Here is a 14,668-nt window from a genome sequence, read left to right on the forward strand (position 1 = left end):
AGATTCTAGACCTTCTGCGGTAGCAATGAACACATTAGAATATGCCCCTCCTCACCCGTATAAGTACCTTGGCACCAAGAGTCCCCTTTCAGTTGTGTCAATCGCCGCTTAATAGTAAGCAATCAATGGTGTGACAGAGGGGAGGATGGGCGGGATGTGTGAATCACAGAGGTCCACTCGAAGAAATAACAAATATACTTTTCAAAGATGCCATACAACCCATCTATCAAAACAACACAGGGTTTTTCCCCTTCCCCAAGAAAGATGGAGGCCTTTGCCTTATTCTAGATTTAAGATTATTAAACAGCTACATCGTCACCACAAAATTACACATGGTTACTGTAGAACCAGTTCTTCCCTTATTTCAAAAAAAAAACACCTGGTTCACCATCATAGACCTAAGAGATGCTTGCTTTCATATTGCAATACATCCTGCACACAGAAAATTCCTTCATTTCCAACTTGGATCACAAGCATACCAACTCAAAAGACTCTCATTCAGCCTTGCAACAGCTCTGAGAGTGTTTGCCAAATGCATGGCACTGGTAACTGCCTACCTCACACTTCAAAACATTCTTATCTTTCCATATATCGACGACTGGCTCCTTGTAGCACACTCCCGTCGCAAAGCTTGATGAGAGCTCTTGGAACACAAAACAACAGGTTACCCACCTGTAACTGTATTTCTTCTTGCAGGGGTTGTGACGGAGGAGTAACGACATGTGTTGTTGGAGGAAGTTCAAAGAAGTGGATGTGGTAGCCATTTTTGATGATGGAGTGTACCCAGGAATCTGTGGTGATGGATTCCCATGCAGGTAAGTGTTTCCAGTGGGCAGGGTTGGTGGGATGGGTGGCAATCTTGGTCAAACATGGTGTTTGGGTTTCCGGTCATTCAGCCTAGTGGCAGGCTGTTGCCGGGTTTTGGCTCTTTGGTTTTTGAAGTACGGATTGTAAGAGGATTGTAGTGGGGGGTCTCACTGGAACCTCTGGTACAAGTTATAGAGTCGTTTCCATTGATTTTGCTGAGGACATTGCTGGTAGGAAGGGTAAACTCCCCAACATCTGGCTGCTGAACGTTTCTTTTGTACGTTCTCTAGTATATCATCAGTTTCAGCATGAAAAAGACCTGTTCCATCAAAGGGGAGGTCTTTGATACATGCCTGAGCATCTTCGGCTAAGCCAGCTGTTCTGAGCAGGTCTACTCAAGTGGCCATGGACTTGGCTGTACCATCTACTGTGAGGTGGGCAGAAAGCATTTGTTGTTTAGCAATGGAGAGACCTTCTTGTTGGAAGGTTTGAGCTAATATCTTTTTATCCTTTGGCAGGGATTCAATAAAGGTGGATATTCTGTCCCAGAGGAAGTATTGGTAAGCTTCCATGGCTCCTTGATAATTAGCGACTCACATGGTGAAGGCTGCAGAAGAATAAAGCCATCTACCCATGGAGTCTATTCGTCGGCTGTCGATGACTTCAGTATGAAGGGTTTTGATTAGTGTGTCTTCGAGGTCTTAGACGATGCAGACAGAGAATCGGAATGAGCTGCTGTAGCCGATAGACATTGTTTCAATGATTCAGTAACGGCTTTTTCCATTGCTTTGGTTTGGAAAGTGGCCCTACAGGGAGGTTGGACCATTTGAACTGGTTGTAAGGATTGTTCCCAAAGTCGGAGTTTTAGCCTTGAGAGTTGAGATAGAAGAACTCCACGCTTAAATTTTTTGCAATGGGTGCAGGAGGAAGTTTGATGTTGTCCTCCCAAACAGAAAAGGCACTTAGCGTGTCCGTCGGAAAGTGGGATCTTATTATCACAGACAACACAATGCTTAAACGGGCCCAAAGTGGCCATGAAAAGGAGAAAATAATTGAGGAGAATTATTGGAGGGGGGGTGCTGTGGCTGGAGGCCGAGCAAGGGGAAAGGAAAAGTCTCTGATGATAAAGAGTTTAATCTAATAGTTTAAAAGAAAAAAAATTGATAACAGGAAGGAATCAAGAATAAGCTCTCTTTCTCTTTTACTCACAGACGCAGAAATATGAGGCTCTCAATGCGGCGGTTGAAAGAAACTTAAAGGGGACACTTGGCGCCAAGGTACTCATACGGGCGGGGAGGGGCATATTCTAATATGTTCATTGCTATCGCAGAAGCTCTAGAATCTTCCGATGAGGCTCCTAGCTGGCGTGAATCACCCAGGGTGTGATTCACAGAGGCCATGAAGAAGATGTCAATTTCCAGGCAAAACATCAGACAGTGATGGGCTGCCCGAAACTGTTGCTAGCTATGCCATTTATCTTTGTCAATGGAGATCTTCCTATCTTGCATGCATATTTGCATATACTGCATTCCCTATCAATGCATACAAGTCTTCTAGCAGGTGAATATGCTACTGAAAAGGCTGCACAGTTGCAAACACAGATAAACAACTGTTGGAAAATTATTGGTAAAAGGAAGGAGCTGGATCTTTAGTCTTCCAGAAGTCATTTTTTCAAGAATGTCAGGATTTGAGAGACCAGGTAAACAGAAACCCGTTTCTCCACATTCACTTTGCCTGATCATACTCAGGTTAACCAGCAATTGTGACCTCAACAGAAACTAAGTGTGGCAGATTGCTCAAGGAAGGACAGAAACAGGAGGGGTTGGGCCACAGGGAAAATCCAAGGGAGCAGACGTTGAAAGGTTCGGGGGGGGCAGGGGGGAGAGAGAACAGCATGTATCTGTTCTTGGCCTTGCAGCAGCCATCTGTTATCTTCCATCTACAAAATCCATAAATTTAAGTACATATAGACCATTATCAGCCAGTGATAAGACCTATACCACACTATCTATGCTGTATTTTACATTTCCTTTCATTCACCTCCTCTCCATGCTTATAGAAATGTCTCAATGACAGATGAGATTGTTGTGCAACTCTGCCCAGCTACAGCCCAAGCCTATATTAAGTTAGAAATGGTTTGTCTGATTTGGCACTGCATTGAGAGGTCCCTTTTAGTTGTGTGGAGGATAAATAGTGGAATTAAACTATTTAACAGCTGATTTTCCTTATTTACTTTAGGTTATGCAAAAGAACAGCAACACAAAGCTTAACCTGATCCCATTCACCAGCAGTAGCACATGCTCAGCATAAGACCAAATCTCAGTTTTCTGACATAATTGAACGTTTATAGCATGCAAGGCACAACAGGTTAGGCAACACAAAACCAGGAACAATGTTCCTGGTGAGCCAAAAAAACTGAATACAAAATATAGTAGCTGAAATCAGGAAGCAGATAATCCAGTTAGATGTCATGAAGAATTTTGACTTTCTTAATTTTCAAACTACTGTATCAGCAAATGTAGTATGTGCTACGGGTAAGAACTCTGTTCCAAAAACACTATAACCAACATAGTTAACCAAATAACTATGCCCTGTCTCTGAGACTTCCTGCCCCTGTTCTGATTTAGATACATCAAAGAGATACCACAACCATAAGGACTTGGAAACAACTAAAAGTAAGACTGAATTTTGCTTTCCCATGTATGCAGGGTTAATTTGTGATCAGCAGCCAAGTTTGTGTTCTGGCTCATAAAGCACAGTTAGTTTCCTTGCTGCAACACCCTTTGGAAATACATTCTCTATTAGATGCCCAGAATTAAATAGATTTCATCTGTCTGCTTTGATCATAATCACCCATATCTAGTTCATCCAAGCATCCTTTTCCTAAGCATTCTCCACAATTCTGTCCTCAAGTTCATATCAAATCAGATCATTCACTGTAGCTTTGTCAATGATAAGGAGTGTCCAAACCATAATCCTCAGAAATCATCATCATCATCATCATCTCATCATTACTACTTTTGAGTTGGATTCCTGCAGGGCTGGACTCAATGGCCTTAGACTTTTTCCAACTCAATTATTTTATAATTCTCCATATATTTACACATTGCTTTCCTGCACAACTGTACCCAAAGCACATGAGATGTAAATATAACAGTAAATATAACAATACAAAATAGTAGAGATGGTTACTATTAACCACAGCATCACTGGATACATTTTTGTGTGGCAGGACTGAGGGAAGGACCTATCCTAACGATCTTAATGCTTGTGGAGACTTATATGGGGAGATACCAACTTTCAGAAAGCCTAGACCAAGGGTATACAGGGTTTTATAGGTCAAAAACAGCACTTTGATTAGACAGAAATGATTTGAAAGCCAGTATAGTTGTTGTAACAGGAAAGTTACGTGCTCCCTGCTGGCCGTATTTTCCAAACTATTCTCAAAGGTAGCTCCATGCAGAATGTATTACAGTAATTAAGTAAGATACAGCTGAGGCACATCTCACTATAGCCAGATCGAGCATCACCAGGAACTGGCACAAGCTGCAAATAGCCTGGAAATTTATTTATTTATTTATTATTTACTCATTTATTATTTATTATTAATATATCTATTATTAAGAGAAAGTGGTGAATATGCAGAATTGTTCATTGTTACACACGTGAACTTTCAGATTACATCACCACAGTTTATTTTATATTTATTAAAATATAAGAACTATAATCAGTGTGTCATGATTACACTACAGAAAAACAAGATGAACTCTGAAACATCACAATGAATTGTCTTTCTACAAAAACACAGTGCTGCCAATACGGAGTAGAAGTATTTAATACTATCTAAATCATACAAAAGAACTCATTGCAGACATTATTGAAATTAAACCTGAGAAAACCAGCTGAATAACTGAATGAAGGAGTCTTTATTCAGTTGCTCAGAATAACAGCACAGGAGTAACTCCTAAATGCTGTTTACTAAACCACCACTGGGTCCCAAAAGCTTCGTAGCCACCAATTACGCCAGTGAGCAGGAGCTGAAGAAAGAGAACAATGAAAAATATGGGACCAAACACAAAATATTCTCTAAAGCTTTATAGTTTGAAAATCAAACCCAGCATACTGTTTGCCATGCAGCCCTGCTTTTGGCAACAGTTCTGTCACTGGCCAAAACACCACAGCCTGGACCACTCATTAGTATGAATTAAGAGTCAGCATCCTAGAAGTTTACAACAAGCTGAGCACAGAACATATCTTTCTTGTTGCTTGCCTTATTCATTTCCGCCATCTTTCCTTTTGGTTTCAAACTGGCTTCCATAGCAGTTATTAATATTAAAACTAATCTCTAAAAATACCAAATAAAAACTGCAGTAAAGCAAGTAATTAAGAAACAATGTTTAAAAAATAGTCGTGTTAAAATGTAATTCTGTCCCAGTTAAACACTGATGTTAACCAATGTAACGAGCATGGGGTGGGGTGAGGCAACCTGTAGAGGAATCTCTTCATCTCGGCCTCTATGGATTCCAAGGAACAGTTCTAGCCCCACCAACATATACGTAATCTTGCTCCAAAGTGATCAGAACTGAGGATGGATTGTGGCATACTTTGTGTGCCTTAGAAAAGGAATGATGTGGGACAGAGTTACATGATACTTCCTGCAATCATGCAGAGTTCAATAAAGTGGCCAGGCTAGGTCAACTGGTCTGTTGTTTGATCCTCTGGCACCCTGATTTTGAAGTTGCAGAGTTCTGCAAATTGTCTGGGCTAGCTTTGTAAGAGCATAAAATTGTTCCCCGATAGCTGTGGCCACTGTCAACTCTAAGTCAGATAAAACTATATTAAGGCACCCAAGAACAGAGTTCACCAGCATCTCATAAATTCAATCCATTAACTTTTTCTACAAAACACTTGAAATGTCTTATTCAAAGGTTAAAAACAATAAATGTATCCATTACAAAGAACTATGCATCTGGAACCGAAGGTGTGTGGGACATATTTGCCAGGCACCAAAAAGGACTGTAGCACTGGGGCCAAGCCAGTCCTCAGTAGAAGGAATACTCTATATCTGAGGAGTCACAAATGGAATGTTTACACCCTTGTCATCACATTCCAAAATAGCACTCATGTCAAAACTGACTTCAGGATACAGGCAGGTTCCTAATCAGAGAAGCATTCCATCAAGTGTAGGAGACCTCATTCTCGTATGACTTGGTAAGTTGAAATCAGCACTTTGAACTGGACTCGGAAATTTATCAGCAATCCATACAACCAGTCCAGATCAAGTGTCATATGCTTCTATCTTATGGCTGCTATCAGTCAACCCTATGTGCAGCATACCACAGTAGTTTAACCTAAAAGTTAGCATATCACAGATCACTGAAGCTAGGTTATCCCACCAGCTAAAGTTCTACATAGTTGAGGCTATCTGTACCTCAAGGGACAGTGCCAGATCCAAGAGAAACCATCAATACAAACCTGCTCCATGAGGATTAGCATAACCCTATCTAGCAGTTGGGACTCTGTTCATCTGATCTGACAAACCACCCATCAAGAACACTTCATCCTCAACTCATTAGCCATCGTCAAGTTCACAACTAAGCACGGATTCAGAACATCACATCACAGCTGAAGATGAAAAACAGAAACTACAGCTACATATGATCAGATGATAAGGCACTCCAAAACTCCAGGTGACCCCTCTCAATAGTTTAGTGAAGATGTAAAATAGCATGGGTGAGAAACCCAATTCCTCAGGAACCATAAATGGTGTAATCCATGGAGTTGAGCTATAATATGGAAACACTAACATCTGGCATCAAGTATCTAAATAGTAACTCAACCGCTACAAAGCAATGTCACTACTTTGGCTGTTGTAAAAAAAAGATACCATGGTTCACTGTATCAAAAACTACCGAGTGAGTTAAGGGGAACCAAGAAGGCTGCACCCCCGCCTCTCTCTCCATATATGCCATTGTTCAGGGCAATCAAACCAGCCTAAACTCCAAGTAAGATAAACACAGCAAATTTGAGCCAAAGAATCTGAAGCTGGTTGGCAACCACCTGCTGAAGAACCTTATCCAAGAAGGGACCATTTGCCAATGCAGAGTCAAAATACAGCAACAGTTTTCAAGACTCCTACCTGTAGGTCAAAAAACTTGCTGTATCGTCGATAAATGACCTCTGTAGAGCCATTGGACCAGGTAACCTTGATAATGTACACCTGTAGGGGAAAAGAAAGATAGTTCAGGGAAGTCAGATAATAGCAGTATATTGCTAAAGAAGTTCCAGCAAAATATTTGAGCTTTAATTTATTAAATAAGGTTCCATAGAATATTATCTTCTGTGCAATAATTTACACATGTTTTGCCGCTGGGGGAAAAACCCTATACACAGATCACTTCCGGGAAGTGACTACTGTATTCACAGGTGCATTGGGCAAGACAACACTCCTCTATGACTCTATGTTTATGGCTCCCTGAGCAATACAGATATCTATATTGAAATCAAGAGGTCGCAGAAGCATACACCAACTTGGTTGTTTGGCATATTTTTCAGCCAAACAATGAAACAAAACTACCCTGCTCTAACAGACGCCCTTTCTTATCCCTAAGCCTCAAAAACTGAGGAGTTTGTGTCTTTTCTTCAGTTTGTAGAAGACTGCCAAACACCACCTCTAGGACTAAGCCAGAAGTATACCAGTGAACTTTTTCAGTGAAAAGGAGATGGGAACAGGAGTTAAGGCGAGACCAGAAAATACAAAATTTGAAGAAAGCTTTCTTACTCATCTTTCTTGCTGTCTTTGCTGACTGTCCACAACCCACATAAGCAGTGGTGTTTCATTCCTATCTGACTTACTAACATCACCTCGGCAGATGCTGGAGTGTGAGATTAAGCATTATTCTTCTGATTTGGCTATCTCCCAGCATCAACATAAGATGCAGATACACGATGACATCTGAAGCAAAATTAGAGTGAGTGTGATGCCTCCAGGTACAAAATTAGAATGGCATACAGTAGCCTAAAAGTACATAATCAATTATCTCAGTGGTGTGTAATAAATACTTTGTCCTTGCCCTGCTCAAATAAGTCCCTAGAAACTAGTTTCATGCTGGGAAACCCATCTGGTTCAGGCTTAACTGTCCCACAGCAACCTAAACAAGGTTCCTTCAATGAGAAGCTTTGGCATGAAGAAGAACATACACAGAAGGTACATTCAGATTCAAGTGTTTGGAAAAGGCATAACACACCCTGCTTCAATGCTATCTGTATGGGAGCGACCTAATAGAACCAGAAGATATCAAGAAGAGGTGGCAAGAATACACAGAGGAATTATATCAGAAAGATTTGGATGTCCTGGACAACCCACATAATGTGGTTGCTGACCTTGAGCAAGACATCCTGGAGAGTGAAGTCAAGTGGGTCTTAGAAAGCTTGTCTAACAACAAGGCCAGTGGAGGTGATGGCATTCCAGTGGAACTATTTAAAATCTTAAAAGATGACACTGTTAAGGTGCTACATTGAATATGCCAGCAAGTTTGGAAAACTCAACAGTGGCCAGAGGATTGGAAAAGATCAGTCTACATCCCAATCCCAAAGAAGGGCAGTGCTAAAGAATGCTCCAACTACCGTACAATTGCACTCATTTCACACGCTAGCAAGGTTATGCTCAAAATCCTCCAAGGTAGGATTCAGCAGTATGTGGACCGAGAACTCCCAGAAGTACAAGCTGAATTTCAAAGGGGCAGAGGAACTAGAGACCAAATTGCTAATACAGTGGTGCCTCGCTTAACGAGTGCACCATATAACGACGAATCCGCATAGCGATCCCTTTTCCGGGATCGCTAATGCAGAGGAAGAGCGTCGGCCCCAATGGGTGAAACTCGCATAGCGAAAATCGGTAAGGGTTTCGCTTACCAATCTTCCCTTTGCGATGCCCGAAAATCAGCTGTTCGGCTGCTCCAAAATGGCCACCGGACACCCGAAATGGTAGCGCGCAGCATTTTCGCGCCCTCCCCTCATTTACCGAGGGCGCGAAAATGGCTGCCGGACCCTGGAAACTTCGCTAAACGGTGAGTTTTGTGCCAATGGCTTTTTAGTTTCCGCTTAGCGAAGTTTTCACATAGCGAAGATTAATCCGGAACGGATTAACCTCGCTATGCGAGGCACCACTGTATCCGCTGGATTATGGATGAAGGAGTTCCGGAAAAACATCTACTTCTGCTTCATTGACTACGCAAAAGCCTTTGACTGTGTGGACCACAGCAAACTATGGCAAGTTCTTAAAGAAACGGGAGTGCCTGACCACCTTATCTATCTACTGAGAAACCTATACGTTGGACAGGAAGCAACAGAACTGGATATGGAACAACTCATTGGTTCAAAATTGGGAAAGGAGTACGACAAGGCTGTATATTGTCCCCTGGCTTATTTAACTGATTTGCAGAATACATCATGCGAAAGGCTGGACTGGAGGAATCCCAAGCTGGAATTAAGATTGCCGGAAGAAATATCAACAACCTCCGATATGCAGATGATACCATTCTGATGTCAGAAAGTGAGGAGGAATTAAAGAACCTCTTAATGAGGGTGAAAGAGATCGCAGAAAACGGTCTGAAGCTCAACATTAAAGAAAAACTAAAATCATGGCCACTGGTCCCATCACCTCCTGGGAAATAGAAGGGGAAGATATGGAGGCAGTGACAGATTTTACTTTCTTGGGCTCCATGATCACTGCAGATGGTGACAGCAGCCACAAAATTAAAAGATGCTTGCTTCTTGGGATGAAGGCAATGACAAACCTCGACAGCATCTTAAAAAGCAGATACATCACCTTTCCAAGAAAAGTACAGACAGCTAACCTTGCTGACAAGGGTCCGCATAGTCAAAGCTATGGTTTTTCCAGTAGCGATGTATGGAAGTGAGAGCTGGACCATAAAGAAGGCTGACCACCAAAGAAATGATGCTTTTGAATTGTGGTGCTGGAGGAGGATCTTGAGAGCCCCCTGGACTGCAAGGAGAGCAAACCTATCCATTTTGCAGGAAATCAACCCTGAGTGCTCACTGGAAGGACAGATCATGACCCTGAGGCTCCAATACTTTGGCCATCTGATGAGAAGAGAAGACTCCCTGGAAAAGACCCTGATGTTGGGAAAGTGTGAAGGCAAGAGGAGAAGGGGACGACAGAGGACAAGATGGTTGGACAGTGTCATTGAAGCAACCAACATGACTTTGACCCAACTCCGGGAGGCAGTGGAAGACAGGAGGGCCTGGCGTGCTCTGGTCCACGGGGTCACGAAGAGTCAGACACTACTAAGCGACTAAACAACAACAGGGCTAATTACCAAAACTGCCACATTTGCTGCAGTTCTTCAGTATCACCAAGGTGTATTGCTGGTGCAGGACTGCAGCACACAGAAATGCAACAAGCTGTGCTACTACCAGGCTTTTCTCAGCAATTCCTCTGAAGGTGGCCATGAGTAAACTACCTTTTATTTGCTGCTTTGCTCCTGGAGTGCTCCCTTTTAAGTAGGAAACTTGAAGGAGTCTTTGTTACATGTGGATTTCAAATAATGTCTGTTGAGAATGAGCTGCTGAAACTTCTGATTTCTCACTCACCATTTTACAATTTGCATAAGCCAAAGCTTCCAAATCCACATTCTGAGGAAGTAAAATAGATCCTCCTCAGGGGGTTTACTGCCTATTCTTTTATTTCACCTTCCCCGGTTTTTGGTTTTGCAAACAATTCTGGAGTGATTTCATTCAGAAACACACCTGCTTCTTGCCTACAAACCACTCCCCTCCCCACAGTCCCCTTTCTCTCTCCTTTCTGCTGGCAATTTCTACTGATTCACCTACACATTTGGCATCTGCCCTGCATCCCTATAACTTTTTCTTCCGCAGTTCCCTAATCTTTCTGGGAAATGGCACAAGAAGAAGCCTTCTTACTCTGCAAACTGTGTATATGTGATAGCTGTGTATATCTGTACATACACACTGCAGGCTAGGAGTGCATCAATTCCCATCTGAAGGGGGAAAGTCTTCCCGAAGACTTGGTAGAACTTCACTCTTTCTGAGCCAGTGCCACTTAGTGTGGAAAACCTGAAGCTGACAACCATAATCGTAAGTTTTGCAAGATAGGTTTCCATATTCTCTTCCCGATTTCCACCCTTATGAATTAAAAGTACATTGTAGGTCTGTATTTTCTCAGGTTTTCAGTACTCTGAAAATTAAACAAATCAGCCTCCTGAAAGTAGCCTCCACAGATCTGATTAATGTCTCATTAAAAACGTGCTCAAAATACACGCAGCATAAAGAAGGGAAAGCAAAAACAAATATATAGTACAGGCTTTTCCAGCCCAAGCAAAAGTCTTTCTCCCCTCCCTCTGTTTCTCTCTCCTAGGCTGACTGCCAGAAGCGATCCATTACTGAAATGCTATAGAATGCGTAGCGAGCCAGAACTTCTGGGGGCCAAAGACCTAAATGATGTCATGCTGGCTGCTTTGCGGCAAGCCCTTTTGGTGAACCAAGTGCATCTTGGGAGTCCCTCTAGAGGAAATGGAACACTTTATTAGCCAGAGATAGCCCCTGCATTTTTGATCATACTGTGGAAGAGAACTGTATGTCTGATTTTTGCATCCTGGGAAGAAGAAATTAAGGGGGAGGGGGGAATAAATGGGAAACGAATAGTTTTCCAAGAACCCTTTTGTTACTAAGTCAGTGATCGGTACAGTTCATGCATAGAGATGGCAAGCAGATTCACACATTCACCATTTGAATTTTTTCATACTCATAGCAGAGCTCTGAAATCAAATGAGAGAATCCACCATCTGTTGGAGGATCACAAACACACATATACCTCAGATCACAAACTGTACTGCACATATGATATCAACAGACTCCAGGGCTGGCTTAATGCCCAATTTTGGTGCCTGAACCAAAGTATAAAATGGTACTTTTCACCACGCCTTGGACAAATGCTCAGTGGCAATTGAATTTTACTTCCTAATAGTGGGACAGCATCCTCCCACCCAGGGTGGATTTTACAGTATTTTTTGTTTAATTTATTATAAACTGCAACATAAAATACAGTGGTGCCTCGCTTAATGAGCGCCTCGTATAGCGACGAATCCGCATAGCGATCCCTTTTACGGGATCGCTAATGCGGAGGCATCGCGTCAGCCTCTATGGCCGAAACTCGCATAGCGAAGATCGGTAAGCGTTTCGCTTATTGACCTTCACTTTGTGACCTGCGGATCAGCTGTTCGGCGGGTCCAAAATGGCCGCCGGAACAGCCGAAATGGCCGCGCGCAGTGTTTTCGTGGCCTCCCCTCGCTTACCGAAGGCACGAAAATGGCTGCCGGACCCAGGAAACTTCGCTAAATGGTGAGTTTTCAGCCGATTTGGCTTTTTATTTTCCGTTTAACGAAGTTTTCACATAGCGAAGGTTAATCCGGAACGGATTAACCTCGCTATGCAAGGCACCACTGTACATAAATCAAAATACAAATCAACTGTGTGCCCCTCCACCCTAGTCAGGACCTCTTGCAATGATCTTCTTCCATTGATTTTATTCTTCTTCTTCCTTTACTGTCCTCTTCTCCAGAATATCATTGAGAAGGGTGGATTTTATTTGATTTAAACCAATTTGATTTTTTAAAAATCATTGACATATTTTTTGAAAAATCATTGATATATTTTTTAAAAATCATTGTTTTTTTTTTAAAAAAAAAAAAACCATTGATTTTTATCCACCCTGCCTTCACCATATCTAACTAAGGTCAGCAGGCTTCTTTGCCAGGGGCAAACTGAATGGCACACACACCTTTCTCTTCTAATTCCCTGTCTTTGCTCCCTCCCTCTCAGCTCCCTAAGGAAGCTGCCTTGCTTCCACTAATAGTCGGGTCAGTTTTGTTAACCTGACTAGTGTGCAAACTGCCTGACTATTACTTGCCAGAAGCAAGGTAGGGGGAATCAATGTTCTAATGTGCAGTCATGATAAATGGGCAGAGATGAGGACCAGAATAGCAATAAAAACAATAAAAACTGCATTTTCCTTCCAGGTCAAGTGTATGCTTATAAAGACAATAATTCCTCAGACTACTCCCCCCCCCAAAAAAAAACAGCTCTAAACTTTATGGAGGAGGACATGGGAAAATGTTTTCAGAAAAAGTGCAAAATACCATGAAGCCATCTCCCAGGAACTCCTCCAAATGAACAAGACAGATTTAACACAGGGCTTATAAAACACTGGGCATGACTCAGAGAGCTATGCAACCTATTTGGCATGCCTATGGCAGTATGGACCTCCATGTCCTTAACTGCAACCTCCTTACTCACACTATATTGCATGGCCACTGACTTTTTTAACAAAGAGAAGCCCTAAAAGCACATCGTAGCATGCTATAATTTTATTTTAAAGAACTCACTGGATACATCTTAGGTCTTGGGCATGGCTAAAGTAGTTCTTTGGATTCATGCCAATATCTGTTCTTATGCAAATTGTTTTAACTGGATTCCTGGTGGGTATAATTACACATTTTATAAATTACTTCAGGAATTATAACAAGCTTTTAGCCCAGTTTCTCCTCTACGTTTTGCTTTGGTTAAAGCAGTGACACAGACCAATAAAAGTGATGAATGATGTTACTATGCTTCCTGAGACTCTCACAATTCACCTATTGTTTTATCAATTTTGAATCGAGATTTTAATTCTGGAAGGAAATAATTAAGTGAGATCTATAATATAAGGAGGGGAATGAGAGAATGCTATGTTAACTGAACACAGATTATTTAGAATGCTGTCTTATTCCAGCATCAGAGAGAGAGAGAGAGAGAGAGAGAACCGCTACAATTCTCACCTGGATCACAGCTTCCCACCCTTCTCCCTGTTCCTTTTTCTCCCTGCCCCCGCTCCACCCCTCCTCATCTATTATTTTGACATCTTCCCTTGTCTTTTTGTTTTTTGTTTTTTAGTTACAGCTGATATAAAGCTGAGTTTAAATATCACGTTGCCAGCCCGGTAGTGTCTTCTGCCAGCAAAAGGCCACAAGAGAAGAGAAGCATGCAACGCGATCAATCAAATCAGGAGGCTTGTGCCAAACATGGGCACCAATATTTGACAGAAGCATATCACACTTATTTATTTACTTATGTATTTATTCCTCTTGGGACATCTAGGGCTGCTTTTGGTACATCCGGAATTAAAGGTTGGCGTTTTGTTTTTGTTTTGGAATCATTTCTGGGCCAGCTTGGAAACTATGAATACATAGGCCTGTGAATGGTTTCCTGGTGGGTGTTCAGCTTTAAGAGTGGGAGAAACAACCACAAAAGAAAATAAAGCAGCCTCCTTTCTCACATCACAAAGCACTATTTCTGCAACTCAAGCCTGCCCGGATCTGACTCATTCCTTTCCTCCCTTCTCCCCAGCATATGAAGCCTCACCTCTGGGCTACTCCTTCAGTGGAGAGAAAAAAAAGAGGTGTATTCCTGTACTGTATGCCTGTTTGGTCCCTTCTCTCCAGTCTACCATTAGAGTAGTGTGCTTGGGCTCACAGCAAAGCGGCTGTAGCTGCCATCCTTGCAGCTGCTTAGGGGCGACGAACTCTCCTGCACCCAGGCCCGGAGCTAAATACTGTACCAGATTCTAGGCAAGCTGAAGGGATCACAAACCTCCTTGTTCTAGACCCATGTCCCTCAACAACAAGAGCAGCCCCAGGAGGACCAGCGTGCCTCATGTGGAGGGGGGCAGCACAGGAGAAGAGCACGAGTATGCAGCCCATGCACTGGACATCTTATTGGCACTTGCTGAGCGCCATCCTGGAGCTAGTTGGGCACCACAGCAACATCAAGATGGCAAAGTGGT

The 14,668-nt window shown here is 42.4% G+C and overlaps 1 protein-coding gene across 7 annotated transcripts in view; it reads right to left on the reverse strand.

Annotated features, from left to right (window-relative positions):
• The window catches only part of SH3PXD2B (SH3 and PX domains 2B), a 182,688-nt gene that overhangs the window by 126,460 nt on the left and 41,560 nt on the right, over positions 1-14,668 (reverse strand). For all 7 annotated transcript variants that reach the window (XM_020806936.3, XM_078385786.1, XM_078385785.1 and 4 more), the window contains exon 2: positions 6,947-7,027. Coding sequence is in view for 4 of the 7 variants with exons in the window: in XM_072990233.2 (XP_072846334.2) it covers positions 6,947-7,027 (81 nt within the window). In the remaining 3 variants the exon portion in view is untranslated. The remainder of the gene's footprint in view (positions 1-6,946; positions 7,028-14,668) is intronic.

Source organism: Pogona vitticeps, chromosome 2 (assembly GCF_051106095.1).
Source record: "Pogona vitticeps strain Pit_001003342236 chromosome 2, PviZW2.1, whole genome shotgun sequence".
NCBI lineage: Eukaryota > Metazoa > Chordata > Lepidosauria > Squamata > Agamidae > Pogona > Pogona vitticeps.